Source organism: Nanorana parkeri, unplaced genomic scaffold (genome assembly GCF_000935625.1).
Source record: "Nanorana parkeri isolate BGI_ZX_2015 unplaced genomic scaffold, ASM93562v1 scaffold1758, whole genome shotgun sequence".
NCBI classification, from domain to species: domain Eukaryota; kingdom Metazoa; phylum Chordata; class Amphibia; order Anura; family Dicroglossidae; genus Nanorana; species Nanorana parkeri.
Window position 1 is genome coordinate 124833 of NW_017308026.1, and position 24156 is coordinate 148988.

The window sequence follows — 24156 nt, forward strand, 5'->3', positions numbered from 1 at the left end:
GGGGGGAGGGAAATCTGCTGGCCTCCATCGATATCAAGGATGTCTACCACTCATCAGTGGTATCTTCGTTTCGCGGTGGGGGAGGACTATTTTCAATTTGTGGCGCTGCCTTTCGGGCTGGCGTCGGCCCCGCGAGTGTTCACAAAGGTGTTTGCCCCCACCCTGGTGCTGTTGCGTTGTCGGGGGGTCATTACGGTCTAATTTTAGGCCTTTCCCGCTCTGTATCTGTTGCCTCGGCTTCTGCGTCGGATCCTGACCGAGGGCGTCACCGTCGTCCTCGTGGCCCCGGACTGGCCTCGGAGGGCGTGGTACGTGGACATGGTTCAGCAGGTGGTGGACGCCCCGTGGCGGCTCCCTCTGCTTCACGATCTTCTGTCCCAGGGACCTGTGTTCCATCCTTTTTTACAGTCGCTGGCTTTGACGGCTGAAGGACTGGGGGTTGTCCGATGCGGTCATTTCCACGATGCTTAGGAGCGCGCAAAGCGGTCTCTCGTAAGGTTTACCATCGCACGTGGAGGGCCTATTTTGCCTGGTGTGAGGCCTCTGCCTCTGTCCCCGCGCTGGTTTTCCATCGACAGACTTCTTGCAGCATGGGGTGGCTTAAGGGCTGGCCTTGAGTACTGTGAAGGGCCAAATATCTGCTTTGGCAGTGCTTTTCCAGCGGCCTTTGGCGTCTTAACGCTCTGGTTCGCACTTTTGTCCAGGGGGTTACGCGCATTGCTCCCCCTGTACGCTCGCCTTTTGGCTCCATGGGATCTGAATCTGGTGCTTTCTGTGTTGCAGGACTCTGCATTTGAGCCTCTTCGGGAGATTCCGCTTATGTCCTTGTCGCAAAAGGTGGCCTTTTTGGTGGCCATCACTTCCGTGCGGTCGGGTGTCGGAATTGGCTGCCTTTCTGCGGTTCTCCGGCTTTCCTGCCTAAGGTTGTGTCGGCATTCCATCTGAATGAGGACATTGTCTTACCTTCCCTGTGCCCAAAGCCGGTTCATAGGAAGGAACGTGCGCTCCACAGTTTGGATGTGGTTCGCGCTCTTCGTGTTTATTTGGAAGCTACGGCTTCTTTTCGTGAGACGGAATCCTTGTTTGTGCTCACCGAGGGCCCTCGTAAGGGCCGGGCTGCGTCGGCGGCTACCATCTCTCGGTGGATTCGCAATGTGGTTATTCAGGCGTACGCCGTTAAAGGGCGTGAGCCTCCTTTCCCTGTCACTGCCCATTCTACTAGGGCAGTTGCGGTTTCCTGGGCCTTTCACCATGGGGCCTCGGTTTCTCAGGTTTGTAAGGCCGCTATTTGGTCTTCTGTTCACACCTTTTAAGTTTTTTACATGGTGGACGTGTTGGCATCGGCGGATGCTGGTGTGGGGTGCAAAGTGTTGCAGGCAGCGCTTTGAGGGGTCTTTTGGGTGTTTTTGTTTGTTGCCCATCCCTCAGTGTGTTACTACTTGGTGACGTCCCTACCATTCAGGATCTACGATCTGTTGCCCTGTGTCCTTCAATGAATGGGAGAGAAAATAGGATTTTTGTACTCACCGTAAAATCCTTTTCTCTCCGTTCATTGAAGGACACAGGTCCCGTGCTCTTTTATGGGGTGTGCACTCCTAACTGCTTGTTACTTACTGGAGACTTGTCAGCAAGAGGGGGGTTGGGCGACTAGCAGGGGCCCGCCCCTAGGCTGTCTTGTCTTTTGTTATGTGCCTAGCGTCCTACTCCTGCAGGTGGTGATATACCCTACCATTCAGGATCTACGATCTGTTGCCCTGTGTCCTTCAATGAACGGAGAGAGAAGGATTTTACGGTGAGTACAAAAATCCTATTTTTCTCTCCCCATAGAAAGACCAGGGACAATCTGAGCTTCCTCTCCTTGACATGCAATTCTTCTAGATCTTTTAACACTTTGTTAGGAAAGACAGTGTTCAAATCTAGTTTACAACTGATGACATCTGCCAGCACAGTACAGACAGGGGTTAATTATGTTAACAATAACCCTCCACTCCCTTGCATCCCAGAAGCTTAACTTGTATTAAGTGATGTGAATGAGGACATGTAACAAATATAAAATGGCGTTATTCCAATTTGGCAGCAAAAGTGAAAACCAGAATTGAATCAATCTTGCAAGTTTAAAAAAAAATGAAATAAACTTTGTTCCTTTTTAAAATCAGCTGCAAATAATTCCTTTTTGTTTGCTTAGCTAACCTTCTTTTTTTTTTTTTTTTTAAGTTTTCTTGCGTTTTTGTTCCCTAATTCATGGAAACATTAATTTCAGAGGCAATGTAAATAGGACAAATTATATAATAAAATATGTATTTTTTATCTAAGCTGACCAGTGGTCATTTAAAATGAGCACTGGTCAGCTTAACGCCAGTGGTTTGTAAAATAATTAAGGGACCATGTTCAGCTGCTGTGCCCCGTTCCTTCTCTGCTGCCCCATGCCCCTGCTGGCTATTGCACCCGCCCACTGCCTGCTGTCAATCAGCAGAGGGGGACCTGAAGGAGAACTGTCTCGGGCCTTCTATGGGCCCGCCCGACAATCCCGCTGGGCTTCCCGGGCTTCACTACCCCTCCTGCGGGCCCAAGACCAGCATGTCGAGTGGCGGCGGGAAGCTGAATAGGGGAGAACATCCACTCGCCTTTCTCCTCTCCATTCTATGGGACATGGTGTGACACGGATTGCATGACTTCTTCCTGAGCTGTCATTGCCTGGCTACTGAAGCTGAGCAATAAGCAATTGAAGTGCGATCTGCACTTCAATAGCTAATTTAAAGGGGATACTAGGGGACCCCCAGTATCACCTTTTAAAGATGATCGATCACTGCCAATATGCTATCACATGGCGGGTTATGTCATAGCAATTAAAGTAAAAGAAAAAAAAAAGTAAATTTTTTTTTTTTAAATGCCTTGAGTTGGCTTCCCAGCCAATCAGGAAACCACGGGTAATGACTCGCGGCCCGGTTTCCTGATTGGCTGGAAAGCCAGCTTTCCAACCAATCAGCATTGAGCCGGCCAAAAAGCATGGAGCTGGATTCCCGGTCAATCAAGAAGCTGGGCAGCGGGTAATGACACGCTGCCCGGCTCCGATTGCCTGGGAAGCCGGCTCCATGCTCCCGGAAGTTTCGGTATTAGTTAGTGGCGAGTACCAAAATATAAATATCGGTATTCATACTCCATACCGAAAAACCGGCATTGGTGCATCCCTAGTGTTTAACATTGTACCTCCATAAATGTTTAATTTGCAAAATAAGGTCTATTGGTGCAGAAAACGTTGTATGTACATGGATAGGAAATTGGTTACAGGAACGTGTCCGGAGAGTAGTGATCAATGGCTCATTCTCTAAATGGACTGAAGTTGTGAGTGGTGTGCCCAGGCCTCACTTTATTTATTAACTTTATTAAAATGAACTCCTAATGCCAACCTCAATATCATTATGTTTGCTGAGATACCAAATTATGATAAAAAATTCAGCACACGATGTATTTATTACAGGAAGACCTAGGAAAAATAGAGGGGTGGGCAGCAAATAGCAGATGAGGGTTCAGTATTGAAATATGTAAACTTATACCCTTGGGTTCTTAAAATATGCATGCAACATACTGTCTGGCAGGGGCTTCCCTGGGTAAATCAGTAATGGGAAAAAGATTTGCGTGTCCTTGTAGAGCACAGGCTTGACAACAGCCTGCAATGCAAATCTGCAGCTAACAACGATCGAGTACACCAATGTATAAATATATCAAAGGTGATTATATTAACCTGTTTATTCTAAGGTCCCTTAAAAGACACATGGCCACCATTTTAAGATTTAACAAAAAGAGATTTAATCTTAGTGTATTTCCACATTCTCAGTCATATTTGAGAAACCTCTACTATGTTATTGTTAAGTTGCTCATTCAAACAGCATACCTGAAAATTATTTTTTTTGTTGTACAATTATTTTATTGCAACAGAACAGAATTACAGATCATACAGTAGAAGTAAGGTCCAGCAGGTTTATACAATGGAAAATTGACTTAGAACAATACAACGGCATATCAATGCATTTTGTAAAGTCATCCAATATAGAGCCAGTGAAGGATATCCATATAACATCAATTAAAGGGTATGTCGAAAACAAAAGCCCCCCGTACAGAAACTAAAGTGGGACATAAGGACCGTAACGGTCTGTGTACAATCACCGGGGGTGGGGTAGCTTCTGGAAACCATAGCATGGATGCCAGCTACCTGCTGCTGCTGCAGGATACCAGCGGAGCCACACCAGTGGGAAAATAGTGAATCGGTGGTACAAGATGTTGGCAGCTAAGCAGGGCTTACGGGCATGCCATATAAAGCGGAGGATCTTACTGTGCTCTATACGGAGGATATGACTGGGTATATGAACGGGAAGGAGTTATCGGTTTGGTATAACAGTTCTGTAAGTAACGGTAAACGAGTATTAAATGAAAAACTACTCAAAAGAAGAAGTAGGAACAAAAAATCAAACATAAAACGAGTGTTGCTGAACATGGGCACATGGCACCTCCTCTGTGTGCGGGAAGGGTAACTCTAGCGACCATGTTGGTTTTCCACAAGGCCTCGGTCCGGTGTGAAAAGCAAACAAAAAAACAAAAAAGGAAAAAGAGGCATAAAACAAAAGAGAGAATACCCTTGGAGGAATCAGTCAGCGCAAAAATCAAAAAATAAGGGGGCGGTCGCCTTGGGTAGCAATGGCTTAGCCAGGCCTAAGGACCAGGAGATGCCCCCACAGGTCAGCTCCACCGGCACAGCCAAGGCCAGAACAATACCCGCATACGGAGGAACCTCAGGGGGGTCTTGGGTTACCGGATAGCGTTCCAGGAGGTAGGGAGCAGAAACAGAAAAAAGGTAACAAGAGCCCATTCCAAGGTTGTATTGTGTAAGCCAGGTAGAATGCAGGGTAGCTCAGCCGTTGGGTTTAGAGCGAAAAACCTGTGAACCCAAGCGTTGCAGGGCCTGAGATCTGCGAGGCGACCGGCCAGGATCACATGAGGCCTGTGAAGAGTGGGACTTCTGAGAGGGCTGGGCCCTCCGCTGTAGGGGCTGCGAGCCCGTGGGCGAGGAGGGGGGCTCCACAGGGACCTGAAGGCCCATTTCACGCAGGCAGGAACGTAGATCCTCAGGAGAGCGGGGCTAAGGAGTGTCGGAGGGCTGGTTGCCGCGCTTGTATTTCGATTGTGAGGATCTCATTCGGACGCCGGGGCTGAGTAGGTTCACAAGCAACCTAGGGATCCGACCCGGTAAGCAGGGTTATGGCTGAATGCGGGTGTCTCTCGGCTCAAGAAGTGCGGAGCGGTATCAAGAAGCAGCCATCTTGCACCGTCGCGCGCATGCGCCCCTGAAATTTTTTTTTTTTTAAATAGTTATTTTCTTTTAGTTTCTTTGGAGCAGGTTTTAGATATAGGACTCTATTGGCAGCTTCAAAAAGGATGGCAGTGTAGAGGGTCAAACTGCAGGGACAAAACAGAGTGCATTAACGTACAATGGGGGGGAAGTACATTTTTAGAAACCAAGACCAAAATGTCATACTGGCTGCAAAATTTTACTTCTGTCCTGCATCTTCTTCTTTTTTTTTTTTTTTTTAACAAATGTTTATTAGATTTTGAAGGTTATTAACAGACAGTTCTGTATTGCAGTGTCCCAAACATGGGAGTATTAAAGAGAATTGCAGTGAGCATACTCAGAATACTGCAGTGAGTAATATACAGAATAGACCTAGAAAGGTAAAATAAATGCAAATTCAGTACAAATTAAACAAGATGGGTAAGGAGTTCCAGTACATAGTAGGTTAAGAAAACTACAATATGAATTGTCAGCCAGGGGGCTTATACCAAGTAGTCCATGGTGACCATAGTCTATCAAATGTATGCAAGGCAGATTGGCGATGTGCCAAAATTCTCTCATAATTGTAATGCATGTGAGTTAATTTCAGGACTTCTCCAATCGCAGGAGGGTCAATAGATTTCCAGTTTCTCGCTATTAGGAGTTTGGACACTCCTAATATGTGTGTGGTAACTATTTTGAAAGGAGAAGGGATATTATCGATGCCTAAATTTAGAAGTGCTAACGCAGGGTTAGAGGCGATATGAGCTCCAGTGACACTACTCAGGATTCAGTATCTAGCATCACTAGAGAACTTTGCCAGTCTATATAAGGAGTGAGATACCACCGTAGGGTAATTTTTTGTGAGATTTGTTACATTGTACATAGAACAATATCAGACCTCTGAAAAGTACAAGCATATTTCACTAATGCAACTTAAAAGGTGAAACTAATATATGAGAGACTCCATTACATGCAAAGCAAGATAATTCAAGCTGTGATTTGTTATAATTGTGATGATTATGGCTTACAGCTCATGAAAACCCCAAGAACCCCAAATCCACAATCTCAGAAAAGTAGAATATTACATGCAATCAATAAAACAAGGATTGTACATAGAACAATATCAGACCTCTGAAAAGTACAAGCATGCATATGTACTCAGTACTTGGTTTGGGCCCCTTTTGCAGCACTTACTGCAATTACTTTTGCACGATATTCTAATTATTCGAGTTTCACCTGTATGTTGATTCAAGGTCTTTTTCCCATTTCACAAAAGGTGGGGATATGAAAAATAGCAGTTTGTTCTATAGGGTGTTGTAAATCAAGGAGATGGAGGCACATGGGCTATTTATATAGTGACCAGAGATTGGATGGTATTTTCACAACGGGGGATTCTACATAGAGGAGCAGATGTCTAATTTGTTGGAAATGAGGCAACGTTAGGTGGAGATATGTCAGATGCAACTTTGGGTCGATTAGGCCAGGATGTCGCCAAGAGGAAGTGAGTCAGATTGAAAGTGACATTAAACCCTCAGATTTTTTAACATAAAACAATACTGTAATGTGCACACTACTGTAATCCATGGTAGTTTCCCTTCTGTTTGATGCTCTTCCTTTTTAAATCTGTATCTGTTCTCATGCTTGGAGAGAACTTCCCTTTTCAGCAGACTGCCTTGTCTCAAACGGTGTCTGTGTATACGTTTCTATAGGCTGTAACCTGAGCCAGCACTACAGGAAGAGGCCCTGAGCTAAAAAGGGAAGTTCTCTCCAAGCATGAGAAAAGATACAGATTTAAAAGGAAGAGCATCAAAGAGAAGGGAAACAACCATGGATTACAGTAAGGCACACATTACAGTATTTTATGTAAAAAAATCTGAGGGGTTTAATGTCACTTTAAGGTGGGTGTTAAGAACCGTTCAATGTCACACCACAATGTGCCAGACGATGGGCGAAACCAGTTTTGAAGTTGGTCCAGAACTGAGGCCAAGTAGTACTGACTAAAGTCGGTAAGTCCCATACCTCCTGCACTACTGTGTTTAATTAGGCGAGAGTAAGCACAGCGTGCTTTCTTATATTGCCAGATATATTGAAGTAGAGCTGAGCGTAGTGACAAAGTATTTTTGGGGAATAGGGATAGCTAGAGACCTGAACAGATACAATAGTTTAGGAAGTAACATCATTTTAAAGGCCGCCAGCCTCCCTGACCAAGTTAGTTCAAATTTAGACAACTAAGTTTTCGCTAAATAACAGCTAAGTTTTTGCTAAATAACTGATGTAGATGCAGTGAGTTGTATTGGGTATTCCCAGGTAGGAAATGCTCGTCGGGCTCCATATGTAGGGGAGTGTTTTCATTATGTATGAGCGGGTCTTAGGGGCAACCCCTAGGTAGAGTATGTAAGATTTAGTAGCGTTAACCTTGTAGTATGACACCTCGCTGAAGCTATGTATCACCTCCTGAATCGCTGCAAGAGAAGATCCGGGTTCTGTAAGCATAAATATAACATCCGCAAATAGATGAATTTTATGATGGTGGGGGCCGAGTTTAAAGCCCGATATTTTAGGGTGAGATCTGATACATTCCGCGAAGGGCTCCATGCGGAGATTAAATATTAGAGGGGAGAGTGGGCAGCCCTGCCTAGTGCCATTTGTAATTATGAAGGGGTTTGAGAGTGCCTTGGAAGTATATACCTGAGCTGAAGGGGAGGAGTAGAGCTCAAGAATAGCTTGGTTACGGGTCCAGAGAGGCCACATTTAAGGGGTACCTGTTCTAAATATTTCCAGTGTATCCTATCGAAGGCTTTTTCAGCATCAAGGGCTAGTAAAAGAGAGGAGTTTTTGTGCTGTTTCGCATAGTGTATGATATTGATAAGGCGTCTTGTGGCATCCAGGGCTTGTCTGTCTTTAATAAATCCCGTCTGGTCGGGGTGAATTAGCGAAGGAAGAATGTGTTTAAGGCGATTCGCCAAGATTTTTGCGTATATTTTCAAGTCCGTATTGAGAAGGGAGATAGGACGGAAGTTTTGGGGTACGTCTGGTGACTTCCCTGGTTTGGGGATTGTAACAATAAGGGCTCGAAGCATCTCAGGGGGGAATGAAGAGTTTAATATAGCTTCTTTATAGATCTCTAAAAGGTGTGGGAGTAGTAGGAGTTTAAACGTTTTATAATATTCCGCTGAGAAGCCGTCTGGACCGGGGGATTTATTGTTCGGGAGAGAGTCTATAGTTTTCCCTAGCTCCTCAGCAGTGATGGGAGTATTCAGGCAAGTCCAGATGATCTGCCGAGATATGTGGGAGGTGTATATGGCTCAAAACAACAGGAAAGAAGATCGGATTAGGAGACATCATTTAAGGTAAGTGCTGACATTAACTTGGGGGGGTGAAATATCTGGACCTCTGACATTTTTTGAAATAGAAAAAAAAAATTGAGGACACAGAGTCCCCAATTTTCTTTTTCTTCAGCCTCAGCACTCAGTGAATGGGAAGCACTCAGTACAGAGGCTTCCTGTCAGGGTGCATCACTCAGCAACCATAGTGCAGCTTCTGCTCGGACCACTGCGCGTAATCGGCGCATTGCCGCTAGTACTGCGCATGCTCGAAAATGTGCACACGCAAGTAACGTTAATTTGAAGTTGGCTTGCCCCTCCAGGAAACTTGGGCCCAAATACGTGGGTCCCTTTCCAGTTGTTCAGAGGATCAATTCAGTTGCTTACAGATTGAAACTTCCGTTGTCATAAAATATATCCAGTGTTTCACGTATCACTGCTTAAGGCCTGGTTCACACCTGTGCGTTTTACAGCGCGTCCCTACGCGCTGTAAAACGCTCAACATGTGAAAACCAATAATTGCCTATGGGCATGGTTCCCACCTGGGCGTTTTACAGAGCGTAGGAACGCCCTACGCCCAAAGACGTACAGAAGCTTCTTTGGGGCGTATTTGCCGCGCATATCCATTAGGATACAGCCGGATAGCCCCCGTAAACGCGCGTTTCTTCTACCGCGTTTCTTTTACCGCAAATCCGTAATGGATTGCAGGAGACGCAGAGGGACTTTCAATATCTAATTTAAATGGAAAGGATATGGCCCTGAGGAAAATTCCTGGGAACCTGAGTCCAATGTGCGTGCTAAAACGCTGATTCAATCATTCTTTCGAGCTCATCCTGAAAAGAAAAGACCTGTTGGGCATCCGAAGGCTCAGGGTGCATCAGTCAGCAACCATAGTGCAGCTTCTGCCGGCACGCTATGCGCATAATCGGTGTGTTGCCGCTAGTACTGTGCATGCGCAGGTAACGTGCACATGCATTTCCTTGACGCCAGGCGGGCTATTTAAAAATGGCTCCTGCATCTGCACTTTGCTGAGATCTTCAGCTGTAACTGGCATCTGTGCTCCTGATACCTGTTTGACCCAGCTTGCTTATTGACTCTGCCTGCTTGCTGCCTGCCTTGTGACCTCGGCTCGTCCCTGACCATTCTCCTGCCTCCTGATCCGGTACCATTCTGCTCGCTAGTGTATGACCCGGCCTGTTCCTGACTCTGCTTCTGTCACCTGCTTTTGTACCACGCTGACCGCACGTTACCGATCTGGCTTGTCCCTGACTATGCTTCAGCCTCTCACACAAGTGTCATCAGGATCTGCCATCTTCCACCAGCTGTCTCTAGCGTCCTGTTGTCAGCATCAGCACATCTAGTGTGTCCAGCATTCATACCATGGCACACTCACAAACCAGCATGTAAAACAACTTGTCTCACCACTAAGGACAATGACAGAGGTTTGGAGTTCATACCAGCCACAGGCACTCGTGCCCCTCTGTCTGTATAACTACTGTTCTACCTCCAGTGGGGCTCAGACAAGAGCAGCAAGGGAAGGCCTTCCTTGTCACTTCAGGCTCATACAAAGGTACCGGACACTTCCCATTCATTCAGAAACTGCTGATAGTAAAACATTTACTATCATCAGTTTCTGAATGGGGAGGAGCCTCTGTACTGAGTGCTTCTCCCCATTGAGAAAATCATGAATGAACGTGAAGTGATGATGTAAATCACATCCTGTTCATTCATAACTGGGTATACAGTACAATGTGTCCCCAGTTATTTACAAACAGTGGAGTGATCAGACTATCAGGCCTGAGGGGAAGATGGGTACATCTTGCTTAACTGTATAGGGGTGAAATATCAGTGGAGTGTTATCTTGTGAGCTAGTGCCCACAAGTCAACAGTCACTTTATGAGTAGAGCTAAAAGCCCTGGTCCATTGGTGTGGACAGAAGGTCATTTGTAGTTCATCTTCTCCCACTCGGAGAGACCTGAATTTGGTAAACTTGAGTTTATTATGCAGTATATTATAGAACAGTTATATGCCTTTATTTTGTGGCTGCTGCGAAAAATAGAAGTTCCAAACAGGTTAAAGGATCTCACAAGTTTAAGAAGCAAAGGTCTTAAGCAAGTGGGAGATTTGACAAGATCTCTTACGCTATCATAACTCTTCTGGTTTTGTTGGGAAAATTAGCATAACCCCAGAGGCCGCAGAGAAACTATTATCTCTATCTTACCGTTACATAATAGTGATCAGATGGTACCGCACTCGGCAAACTCTCCACACTTTGTTCCCGGAGTCCCCTGACCTCTGTTGGCCCTGCCAACAACCATCGGCAGGTATGCTCCGTGTCTTCTGATCCTGCCCGTTTCTCCGGCAGTTCTGGGATCAGTTACACGCTCTCACTCAGACATTCACAGATGCCCAGGTACCTCGGGACCCTGCCTTCTTCCTGCTACAGCACAATGATATCCCTCTCCGCACTTATACCCACTCGCTTATCCGACACGTAGTCAACGCGGCCCGGGCACGTGTCCCCGTCCTTTGGAAGAAACCTGAACCCCCCCCACATTGGTAAAGTCCTGGACCGCAGTCATGATATATTCCTCATGGAGGATCTCATGAGCTTCCACAAACACACCTCCAGATCCTTCGCCTGCACTTGGTTTCCCTGGATGGAATACATCCGGTCCCCTGAATACCTCTCCCTCACTGAGGACTCTATCACCCTTCGTTGGGTGAAAATGCCACCCTTTGCTCTCTCCCCTTTTTTCCTTCCCCTCTTTTGGTATCTTCTCTACGTCCTCCCACTCCTCACCTGGCTCTACTACTCCCACTCTGCAACCTTCTCCCTCCTCCCCTTCCTTCCCCCACCTCCTCCCCTTCCCGATTACATCCGAAACATTTATGCTAAACGTACTTCAAATACCGCCTACAATATCATTGGGATGTTGTGTCACCTGCCTCATGATCCTCAACCCCTGCGTGAAGATATATTTTCACTAGCCATTTTGGTGCTCTCACTGTGTTCTGGCCCAGTTGGCATTGTAGATCCATGGCACACTGAGTATGTGACCGTACCCGACACATCTGTTCTAGTAACGTAATGGTCTTTACTTGTACATTTGTATACGTTGTACTACAAACACTGTATCTATATTACTGTCAGACTTTTGTTGGCATGAGCCTATTCTACATACATACGCTTTTTCTATTTGTAAACCTTAAAAAACCATAAAGAATGTATATAAAACAAAAAGTGCAGGGGCAGTGACAAGAGCTGTCAATCAAGAGGCCCATCCCTTGGTGGCAATTGGGGAGGCATGGTGTCACCATCTGGACCTCTGATTCTGCTGCACACAGAAGCATGGGATAAAAGCAACATATACAGTACTATTGGGGTTAGGTGACTAAGCTCTCGTAAATTGTAGTGTGAGATAGTAAAGTAGAATTTCTTCTTTAAAGCTAAAAAATCAACCACCCACAAGGTCTACCATTGCTCCTGGAAGGCTCCTTGATATAAAGTTGGGAAGTGCCGCTGTAGAAGTACTGCGTGGGCCAGATTTGATCAATTCTCCAATCGGGCCTGGACAATTGTATATCCTTGAATTTCATCAGGGATCAGATATCTGCCTTTTCTTTCAGATACTGTATACCTCTCATGCCATAGTAAAGGCCTTTGTGCAGGGTGTAACCCATATTGTTCCCCCTGTATGTGCTTCGGTGACTCCATGGGACCTTAGTGTGGTTCTGTCAGCCCTTCAGAAGCAGCCCTTAGAACCGCTCATATCTCTTACAGAGAAGGTGGCCTTCCCTGTCTCCATCATTTTGCTAGGCAAGAAGCCCTTTTTTAGTCATCCATAAGGATGAAGTTGTGCGGAGGTCTTGAGTCTCCTTTCTCCCTACGGTGGTCTCTTCCCTCCACCTTAACTAGAACATTGTTTTACCAACCTTGTGTCCTGCACTGAAATATCCTAAGGGAATTTCAATTCCTTCACTGTTCAGACATGGTACGGGTGCTTAGAGTGTACCCCTCTGTGACAGCTTCCATTTACAAGTCTGACTCTGTTCGTTATCCCTGTGCGTTTCCATATGGGGTACAGGTTCAGGTGGTTATGTCGGACCATCTCTCAGGCTGTCAGGGTTCAACACGTTATCTCACGCTATCAATGGATTCTCAACTGCAGCTTCTTATCCAGCCCAAATTATAAGTATTTTATGACCGTGACAGTTTTTCAGTCCTGCAACATTAACTCTAATGGTTAGACAGGTATGAGCAGGGACTGGCTACATCATACACTGTTGGAGGTTTATTTGGAAACAACAAACAAGGTGTAGGGATAGATTCAATATGCACAAGTTAATGTGGGAAGTGGTACAAAAGGAAAACTGGAATGTGTTTATCCATTAGCGAGGTAGATGGAACTTTTAGACAATGCTATCATTTGGCAGTTGTACAAGCATTTGTAGGTGCATGGTCATGTAACACAATAAGGTGCAGAGTAACAGCAGAAGGTTTGCATTTAAACAGTTATAAGGTTACTTGCGGTTGGTTAAGGCTGATGAGATGTTCTCCTGTTGTAGTAGTACTCGTAAAGCTGCTGGGTAGAAACAAAGTGCCAGGAATGGATGTGCTGCTAAATGCGGATTCCATTGGTAACCTTCAGGAGAGGGAGAGCAAGGTGTGCAGCAGCCTGACTGAGAGCGTCAGGAACAGCAGGTGTGGAGAGGAAAAGGTTGTCCTGCTCAATCCTGAGAGGTGAGTCACAGGGAGGGAGAGAGTCCTGACGTGTGGAGGCCAATTTCTCAGCATCCGCAACAATAGTGAGACGCTGAGCAACTGAACTCCCAGTCTTCTTAAGCAGACAGCTCATCAGCGGTAGGCGGAGCCGAGTGATGTGGAAGTGCTGGGCGGAGCAAATACGTCCCTCAGATCTGAACGAAGGCAAGTCTCCTTACACATGTCTATGAGCTGAAGAGGAAAGTTCCGCTTTGTGATTGCTACTCACTCCACTAGAAGTGTTAGTGCTTCTGTGGCTTTTCAGCATCAGGCTACGGTTTCCCAAATCTGTAAGGCTTTCACCACCTGGTACTCTGGTAAGTTTTAGCAGGTGAATGTTCAGGCCTTTGCTGATGCCAGTTTTGGCCAGAAAGTCCTTCAGGTTGGCCCTTTGACGTCCGGTCTCTGTTTTTAGTTATCTGTTCCATGTTGGGGTTCATTGTTCCTTGGGCCTGTTAGCTGCTGTTTGCTGTATTGCTAACCCCTCTGCACTACTTTTGAACGTCCCAGTGGTTAAAGAATTTAATTGGAAAAAGGATTGGATCTCTCACTGGCTGATGCCCACCCGTCCGGTTTCTTTGGAGTTCTCAGTGGCTGTTGCCCACCCCTCGATTGCTTTTGGATGTCCCACATGTCTGTTATTTTCTATGTCCCTGTGTCTCGCAATGGATGGTAAAGTAGGATTTTTGTACTTACTGTAAAATATTTTTCTTGGAGTTTATTTGGGGACACGGGTAGCACCCCTCTGTATCTTGGCCTTATGTACCGCTTGTTCATTTAAATGAGGCATGATAGTTATGGGCTTAGTTCCACTTTTTCATTGTTCAAACTGTGAAGAACCCTTTACGAAGTTGAGATTTAAACCTCCTTTCATCCAATCTGAAATCTTCAGGGACCTTACCATAATCCATTTATTACAGCTACTATTATCACTTTTAATATATTTGCACATTGTAGCAGCACAGTGGTGTAGTGTTAGGGCTTCTACCTTGCCGCTGGTCCCTGGTTCGCATCCTAGCCAGATCAATATCTGCAAGGAATTTGTATTCTGGTTTCCTTCCACACCAAAGACATGTTGGTAGGTTAATTGGCTCCTGGCTAAATTGGCCCTAGTATGTATGCATGTAAGATATGGACCTTAGATTGTAAGCTTGGGAGCAGGGACTAATGTGAATGTGCAATATTTAAAGCTCTGTGTAAATTGCCAGCGCTATACACTGAGTGGCCAGTTTATTATGACCACCTGAGGTTTGTAGGCAAATTAGCTATAGTTAGCTATAATTTCGCGCTGAAGTTGCTAGAGGGCCAGACCATTATAAATAGGGAAGCAGGTTGTTTACCACGACAGTAGAAGTGATTTTTTTCTGAAGATATGGGTAAACAACGCGATTTAACAGCCTTTGAACGTGGGATGATTTTTGGCGTGAGCCATGGAGCAAGTATCAGCAAAACAGCAGAATTCCTTAAATGTTCAAGAGGGGCTGTTGTTAAAGTGTTTTAAAGACTGGACTGTCAGCCGAAAATCTGGGTCTGAACGAGCGAATTGGGGCCGTCAGCGACTAGTCAATGTGGCAAGACTGGTACAAGACAACAGAAGGGCAACAGTGCAGTGTCAGATTCCTCGCATCACCTTTTTAACATCTCGTGGAGTCACGAGGCGGCCCAACTAAGTCATCTTGTGAAGTCATCTCGTGGCCCAACAAAGTACTGATGGGGTGGTCATAGTAATCTGGCCACTCAGTGTATAAATACCTTAAAAAGTAAATATCCCCTCATAAGCCCTTCTTCACCATAGTAAATAGGTGTAATTTTTATAACTGTTCTTTTTTTTTTTTTTCTTTCTTTTATAATCGTCTCTGTAATCGTCATACCTGAGGTCCCCTCTCCTCTCTGAACACGTTCATGTAATCAGTATGAAGTACAGTATTAAATATTTTAGCAAAATTCAGTTAAACTACGTTTACTGGCTTTCCTCTTTCTCCTAGAATGCCAGCAGGATTCTCACAAGAACAGTCTTTAAAGAAATCCATGCAAAATTCTTCAATGTAGTCCCTGAAGGTGGCACATTTCAGCCGGTTCTTGAGGAACCGGCTGAAATTCGCACAGTGGGTGCTGTGTCTGCAGCTTTTCGGCCGGCATCCCTCGATCAGCTGATAGAAGGAGGCGGTCGGAAAATCATACAAACCGAGCTGGCAGCCAATGAGCTGCTAGTCTGAGTATTCTGACAGTGGCCACTGGTACAGTGGGGATTCCTCAATCAACGCACTCGTAGTGTTGATGGAGGAATCTGCTCTTCTTTTTTTTTTTTTTCTTTTCAGCCTGCAGGTTGAACGAAAAAAGTGTATGGCCAGCTTTTACTATTCCATCAAATTACACACTTTTGATGTTAGGCGTACTGGTCTGTAGTTTCTTCTTATATCCGGACCCTTTTTTGAATATTGGTACCATATTTGCTCTACATCAGTCAGTTGGTATTATTCCAGTCGGTAAGGATTCTTTAATAAGTTAGAAATAGTGGCTTGACTATAACAGAGCTAAGCTCACTGAGGACACTGTTGTAGTGATTTATTAGTATTAAGTTTTGCTAGTCTGTTTTGAATCCAGATTTCTGTTGGCCACAAAGTTACTCAGTACATTGTTATTAACATTACTACTCAGTGCATTTGTATTAGTGTTACTACTACATGATTGGTGTTTATTAACTTGACAGTGTCCTCTATTATATTTAATGGATAATGCAAAATTTGAAGATTGTATAGTTTGTGTGCACTAAAATGTAATTGTATATTTTTTTTTTTTTAAAACAATATAGGCTTCATAAACATTTGAAAATCTTCTTGTCCTTAGCAGGTCTTGGTATTAGGTAAACACAACCTCACAGGGGTGTGGACATTTTGGAAAAAAATACTTGTCCAATGACTAAAGTGGGGGCCCAATCTACTTGTCCCTCATGACAATCTACTTGTCCTGATACAAATTTTTTTTTTGTTAACCAAAACCGTATTTAGCAGTGCTAAGAAGCGCTTCTCATTGGTCAGGTGACCGCGTTGACCAACGAGTGCCTGCAATTTGCGAGCGACATTCAGAAAATATGGAACGGTTCAGGTAGTACACCCGTACTGGGGGACGGGAAGGACCGTTCGCCGAAAGGTAAGTATAAAGGGAGGGAGATTTGTGCGGGTAATTCCATTTTCCATTTTCCCAAATTACTTGGGAAAGTGAATTTACCCTTTGTGGTTGGTGCAGACTTGGGCAATCCCAGGACGCATGTGCGGTTGCATACAGCATTTGGGTCCGCATGTATGTTGTTAAATCTGTGTGGCAATCGCTGAAAAAAGGTACATGTACCTTTTTTGGCGGCACGCACTGCGCAGTGTTTTCAACCGCGATCGCGTGGGACCGCCCAGGCGGTATTGCGGCGGGAAACTGTGCGATCTGCCTGGCGGGACTGGAGTGCCATTAGAAAATAATGGCACTGCCAGCATGATTGGCGGTGGTGTGCGATTCAGTGACCGCCCAGCCATCTGCTCGGATCCGTGCACGATGACTGTGCAGTCACCGATCGCACAACACCGCAGATCGCGCTGGCAGTGCCATTATTTTCTAATGGCGCCCCAGTTGTGCCAGGCAGATTGCGTGGTTTCCTGCTGCAATACCACCCTGCCTGTGCATTTGCACATGATCGCGGTTGAAAACCTCTTCTCTCTAAAAAGATCATGGCAGCATGGCTTATGTTTGCAAAGTTGCATTTGAACAAACTGCAAGACTTCTGGAACAATGTCTTTTGGACAGATGAGACCAAAGTGTTGATGTTTGGACATAATGCACAGTGCCACTTTTGGCAAAAACCAAACGCGGCATATCAGTAGAAACACCTTATACTAACTTTGAAGAACGGTGGGGGAGTTGTGATAATTTGGGCTTGTTTTGCAGCCACAGGAGCTGGCCTCCTTGTAGTCATTGAGTCAACCATGAACTCCTCTGTATAGCAAAGTATTCTAAAGTCAAATGTAAGGCCATTTGTCTGACAGCTAAAGCTTGGCCGAAATTGGGTCATGCAACAGAACAATGATCCCAAGCACACCATCAAATCTACAGCAGAATGGCTGGAAAAAGAAAGAATCAAAGTGTTGCATTGGCTCAAAGTCCATACCTCAACCTGATTGAAATGCTGTGGCGGGACTTTAAGAGAGCTCTGCATAAACAGATGCCCGCAAACCTCAATGAACTGAGCCAACATTGTAAAGAAGAGTGGGTCAAAATACCTTGCTGCTAAAGGTAGTTCTACACTCTATTGAATCATAAGGTGTACTTAGTTTATCACACATGGCTTCTCCATTTTGATTTTATATCTGTAAAATAACTAATGACACGGTGCAATATGCCATGTGCTGTCCACCTTAGGTTGTATTTACCTAATTCCAAGACCTGCTAAGGACCAGATTATTTTTATAATGTCCTGATATCCAAAACCACAGAATTCAAAGAGGGTGTACTTTCCTTTCCACAAGACTGTATGTAGTTTTGAGGGGGTCTTAGTAAATTTTCAGTGAAAAAAATACACATTGTAATATGCATGAAAAATTGGACCCGCAGCAAAAAGGCTAAATTAAACTACGAAGCAGGTCTCCTGGAGAACATTTGCAGTTTTTTTTTTTTCTGGGGAAAAAAATGTCTGTTTTTAATATGTTAAAATGCGGGTGTTAAAGCAAAGAGTCACATTGACATGCTTTATCTGGTCTTCTTTCAGCTTAGTTCAATGGCTTAAACACAGCAGAAAAGAATACTGTGAACTATGCAAGCACAGATTTGCTTTTACACCAAGTAAGTTTACTTTGCTTAACATTCGGATTATGTTATTTCCAGACACATAGTGGCAATATTATGTAATAAAATCTGTTTAGTTAGATTTTAGTATGCTAGACAAATCTATCTATGTAAACAGCACTTTTCCTTCCAATTCTTCAGATGTCTTTATCTTACTTAATCATATTTTAACTTGAGCAACAGTTTTTTTGTTAAGCTCTCTACACATCACATATCCTGTCAGTATTTTTAAACTATCATACAAGTAATGCATGAAATACTGCTGCCAAGCAACCTATGTACACATGTTATCTGTTTTATTCACCTGCAATTTAGAACATCCATATAAGCATTGCATGTATACAATATCTTCAATGTCGCTATGAAAAAAACCCGAATTGTTTAAAGGGTTCCCAATCGCCCCCCCCCATACTTATCTTCCAGTGAATGGTCCTTACCCTTCGCCAGTATCTGTACCCCGTACTGCCATTAATTTTTAATTGGAATCGAAATCCATAGCATAGGGCTGCGCTGGACAACAGTACAGGGTATAGATAGTACACCTATATGCAGGGCTTGAAAAAGTTTAGGGTGTCTCAACAGTCAGTCAAAAATTTCACCAGTCAGCATGACTGAACTATAGCCTTGTAATTTATGTTATCATTTTTTGGGGACAAATAGCTTTCTTTTGGTGGTATATAATCACCATTTTTTACTATACACTGAGTGGCCAGATTATTATGACCACCTGACATTTGTAGGCAAATATGCTATAATTAGCTATAATTTTGCGCTGAAGTTGCTAGAGGGCCAGACCATTATAAATAGGGAAGCAGGTTGTTTACCACGACAGTAGGGGGTAATTTGTTTTCTGAAGATATGGGTAAACAACGCGATTTAACAGCCTTTGAACATGGGATGATTGTTGGCGCTCGGAGCCATGGAGCGAGTATCAGCAAAACAGCAGAATTCGTTAAATGTTCAAGAGCAGCTGTTGTTAAAGTGTTTAAAGACTGGACTGGTCAATGTTAGGGCAGAACGGAGAGTGGCAAGACTGGTACAAGACAACAGAAGGGCAACAGTGCAGTGTCAGATTCCTCGCATCACCTTTCAACATCTCGTGGAGTCACGAGGCGGCCCAACGAAGTCTTCTTGTGAAGTCATCTCGTGGCCCAACAAAGTACTGATGGGGTGGTCATAGTAATCTGGCCACTCGGTGTATAATGAAACAAGTACCGTAGATTTCGGGGGAAAAAAAAGTTTTCCGTACGTTATGTTAAACATTTATTCTTAACCATGTTTTTAGTAAAATATAAAAGACAGGGTCAAGTCGGGTAACTAGATAGAAACAGGGACACTGATACTCCAAATGCAGTTCAAATGTGTCTATTTAATTTTAATTTTATTGACGTAGATGCAGCATATCACACTGGTGCAACGTTTCGGGGATAACGATATTTTGGTATGTTGTGCTATTGAGACGTTGTTCCACACATATTAAAAGACCCGATCATGCCAGGAAAACATGCCCCAAACCATAACACTGCCCCCACCAGCTTGAAGGGTTGCACTCATGCATGTGGGGTGCATGCTTTCATGCTGTTTCCGCCAAATTCTCACTCTGCCATCTGCCATCTGCCATCTGCATGATGCAACTGGAAACGTGATTCATCGGACCACATTACTTTTTTCCAATGCTCGACTGTCCAATCCTTGTGTTCCTGTGCGAATTGGAGACGTTTTATCTCGTTAACTGCAGTCAGCAAAGGTGTTCGAACGGGCCTTCGGCTTCCATATCACATACCATGCAGTGTACGGCGAACAGTGCGTTCAGAGATCATATGAGAGGATCCCTAATTAAGATCTGCAGTAATTTGATGCACTGTTGCCCTTCTGTTGTCTTGTACCAGTCTTGCCACTCTCCGTTCTGCCCTAACATTGACTAGTCGCTGACTGCCACAATTCACACGTTCAAACCCAGATTTTTGGCTGACAGTCCAGGCTTTAAACACTAACAGCTGCTCTTGAACATTTAACGAATTCTGCTGTTTTGCTGATACTCTCTCCATGGCTCTGAGCGTCAACAATCATCCCACGTTCAAAGGCTGTTAAATCGCGTTGTTTACCCATATCTTCAGAAAAAAATCACTTCTACTGTCGTGGTAAACAATATACATACACTACATTACCGAAAGTATTGGGATGCCTGTCTTTACATGCATATGAACTTTAATGACGTCCCAGTCTTAGTCCGTAGGGTTCAATATTGAGATTTCCCACCCTTTGCCGCTATAAGAGCTTCAACTCTTCTGAGAAGGCTGTCCACAAGGTTTAGGAGTGTGTCTATGGGAATGTTTGACCTTTCTTCTAGAAGCGCATTTGTGAGGTCAGGTACTGATGTTGGACGAAAAGGCCTGGCCTGCAGTCTCTGCTCTAATTCATCCCAAAGGTTTTCTGTTGGGTTAAGGTCAGGACTCTGTGCAGGCCAGTCAAGTTCCTCCACCCAGAACTCGCTTATCCATGTCTTTTATGGACCTTGCTTTGTGCACCGGTGCGCAGTCATGTTGGAACAGGAAGGGGCCATCCCCAAACTGTTACCACAAAGTTGGGAATATGAAATTTTCCAAGGTTTCTTTGTATGCTGATGCCTTAAGAGTTCCCTTCACTGGAGCTAGGGACCAAGCCCAACCCCTGAAAGCCAACCCCACACCATAATCGCCCCTCCCACCAAACTTTATACTTGGCACAATGCAGTCAGGCAAGTACCGTTCGCCTACCAACCGCCAAACCCAGACACGTCCATCGTGTGATTCGTCACTCCAGAGAACACGTCTCCACTTCTCGAGTCCAGTGGTGGCGTGCTTTACACCACTGCATTTGACGCTCTGCATTGCACTTGGTGATGTGAGGCTTGGATACAGCTGCTCGGCCATGGAAACCCATTCCATGAAGCTCTCTACGCACAGTTGTTGTGTCAAATCTGAAGGCCACACAAAGTTTGGAGGTCTGTAGCTATTGACTCTGCAGCCAGTTGGCTACTTCTGCGCGCCGTGCACGTCAGCATGCACTGATCCTGCTCTGTCATTTTACGCGGCCTACCACTTTGTGGCCGAGTTGCTTCCACTTTGTTATAATACCTCCAACAGTTTACCGTGGAATATTTAGTAGCAAGAACATTTCATGGAACTTCTAAATCCAATGATTTGGAGGGGTGTCCCAATACTTTTGGCAAAAGTGTGTGTATATGTAATATTAATGTGTGTGTGTGTGTGTGTGTGTGACGTCATATTCCCACCAGAATTCAAATATGCATGGTATTTAGTAAAAGCAGACATGATCACACCTACTAGGACAGTGGTGGCGAACCTATGGCACGCAAGGCCCTTTCTGCTGGCACGCGAGCCAAGGTTCAGGCACCACAACATTAAGGCAGCCAAGCTGTCTAATGTCTGTAGGCAGGCGAGCGTCGGCAGGCGAGCGAGCAAGAGGAGAAGTGGGACGGAGCGGCAGGGGGTGGAGATGGGGGCGGAGATGAGAGGACGGGAGGAGACGGGGGACTGAGCTGCATGAGACGGGGCGGAGACAGAGTGAGATCGAGGCTGAGATGAAGAGACGGGGACGGAGCGGCATGAGACGGGGCGGAGACGGTGAGATGAGGCAAGACTGAGGCAAAGGCAGAGACCGCGATGGAGGAGGCGTCGCCATGGGGCCAGTCAAGCGGCGAAGCTGAGACGATTGGGCGCCGAGGCAGCAGTGAAGGCTGGGCTTCCCGTGTAAGGTAGGATACAAAGCATCCTTGAAAGGGAGTATAAGAAAATACAACACTAAGGGAACAGGGATGAGAGGGGGGCAATTTAAGGGATGTTAAGTATGGATCTAGTATAGGAGGAAGATAGTGAAGATCTCTCTTCGGGAATATAGGGATACTGAAGGTAGTAAGGGGACATAATCGGATTGAATGGGTGGAATGACAGAGGGATACATGTTAAATGCGGATAAATGGAAGAGATGGAGTATTTAAAATGTGTTCGAAAAGACTGTTAATTTGTTGTAAATGATATATGTTAAAAATGGAATAAAGATTTAATATACAAAATACAAAGATCTCTTTGTTGTAAAATAGGGGATAGTGTTACCATAAGTGGATGCATAAGATAGTCAGCCGACAGAAATTCTGCTTCTAGAAGCAGCCCATCAATCCAGATGGTAGTGGAAACCACATCTAAGACAGCAGAGCCAGCTGTCGGTCACGCCCAGCTCTGTGTCTCCAGACGGGGAGGTTGCTTTAGTGAACCTAAATGCACGGTTACATTAGCCAACAGTGAAATTTAGAGTTATGCAGAATGTGCGGGTGGTGTCTCTCCTCCCACACCGCTCGGCCGCCTATCACAGTGCGACAGAGCGGTGTGGGGGCGGAGACAGCGCTCTCACAGGAGGCTGGGCTCTCCTCTCGCACCGCTCACTCAGCCTCCTGTGACGGTGTGTGTCAGAGAGGAGAGCAGGCTACAAATACTCAGCGATCGGTGATCTCTGAGTGTTTGTAGATAATTGAAGATATGGTATGTGTACTATATCCTCAATTATGAAATGGGAGTGATCTATACCCCCTCCTGTTCATTCATATTTGTGGTTATAGTAAACCTACTATATTCTCAAGTTATCAATGAACAGGAACACTCATAGAGGATTCCTGTTCATTGATAACAAGGGGCTGCAGAAAAAGATTGAGACAGAAAAAGGGGTACAGAAGCGCTACTACCATATACTGACCTAGGTAAAACTCTGGAAGGGAATTGGCAACTTACCAAGGAGTGGATGTTAGCGCGTTATCGTCGGCGAGGGGTGGATGGATGGGAGTCCTTGGTTGGTGGGAGTGGTGGGTACTCAAAAATGTGTAAACGCAGATGGGGGTGTGTGGGTATGCCACTGCCGTGGGGTCTGAGGGGGGGCTCAGTGTCAGTGAGAGCCTGTGTCCAGATGATGTGTGTGGTAGGGATCTTGGGTAGTGGGGAGGACCGCTGATTGTGGCAGCACAGTGAGAAGAGGGCTTTGTGGATGTTGGCAGAACTATGTGGGCTATAGCCCGGGTACAGTGCTGTGTGGGGCAGCCTGCAGAAATGTGACAGGCGGCTGAATGAGGACAGTAAGTGTGCCGAGTGGATCGGGGGCGGAGACTGAGTCGCTCGCTGACAAGCTGCGGGTGTCAGGGGGGAAGATGCTGATTGGAGTGGTTGCCTGGAGATGGACGCTGCGGCTAGGAGAGCCGGGGGGAGTGATGAGACTACACCGCTCGAGGGCACGAGCAGTAAGCCCGGCACAGCGAGCGGTGTGTCTACGGGATGGAGCGGGTGGACCCCCCCCTCCCAGCCTATCCCCGATAACTTTGCTCGACACCTCTGATGAGGCCCCCCTCCCAGTTTTAGACCACCCGGTACTCACCCCCACCCACATCGAATCTTCCACCCTCTCCACATTACACTACACAGCCCACCCCACTCCTGCTTACAACCAAGTCGCAGCCATCACCTCTGACCCCGCACCAGATTCAAACACACTACATTCCACCAACACCGACACCACTCCATCCCCTTCACAGCATTTTTTAGGATTAGGCCCCATGCGCCCCCCAAAAAGAAAAAAAACAGAAGAGGAAGAAGGGGAGGGACACACTCATTATGTCACAAAAAGAGAAAGACAGTCCCTAAACAATCAACAGTAAAAATCTTCAACCTTTCCAACCACACTTTGACCCCCCACGAAGAAACCATTACTCAAAGGCCTAAATTTCGCACCTGACATCAATCCCTACTCCTTCACCTTGCTCAAAGACCTCAATAAGTTCATCCATAATCTTACCCTGAAAAGACACTACAACAAAATCATACCGCCAGACACCGAGGCCACACTACCCAGTGTCCCCACTCCCCCCCAAGAGT

General features: G+C 45.4%; 1 protein-coding gene across 1 annotated transcript in view; it reads left to right on the forward strand.

Moving 5' to 3' along the window:
• Window positions 1-24156, forward strand: part of LOC108799560 (E3 ubiquitin-protein ligase MARCH6-like) — a gene marked incomplete at its 3' end in the record, with an annotated part of 212060 nt that overhangs the window by 37566 nt on the left and 150338 nt on the right. Inside the window, exon 3 of the mRNA XM_018571434.1 lies at window positions 18165-18238. Within this exon, the coding sequence (XP_018426936.1) occupies window positions 18165-18238 (74 nt within the window). The remainder of the gene's footprint in view (window positions 1-18164; window positions 18239-24156) is intronic.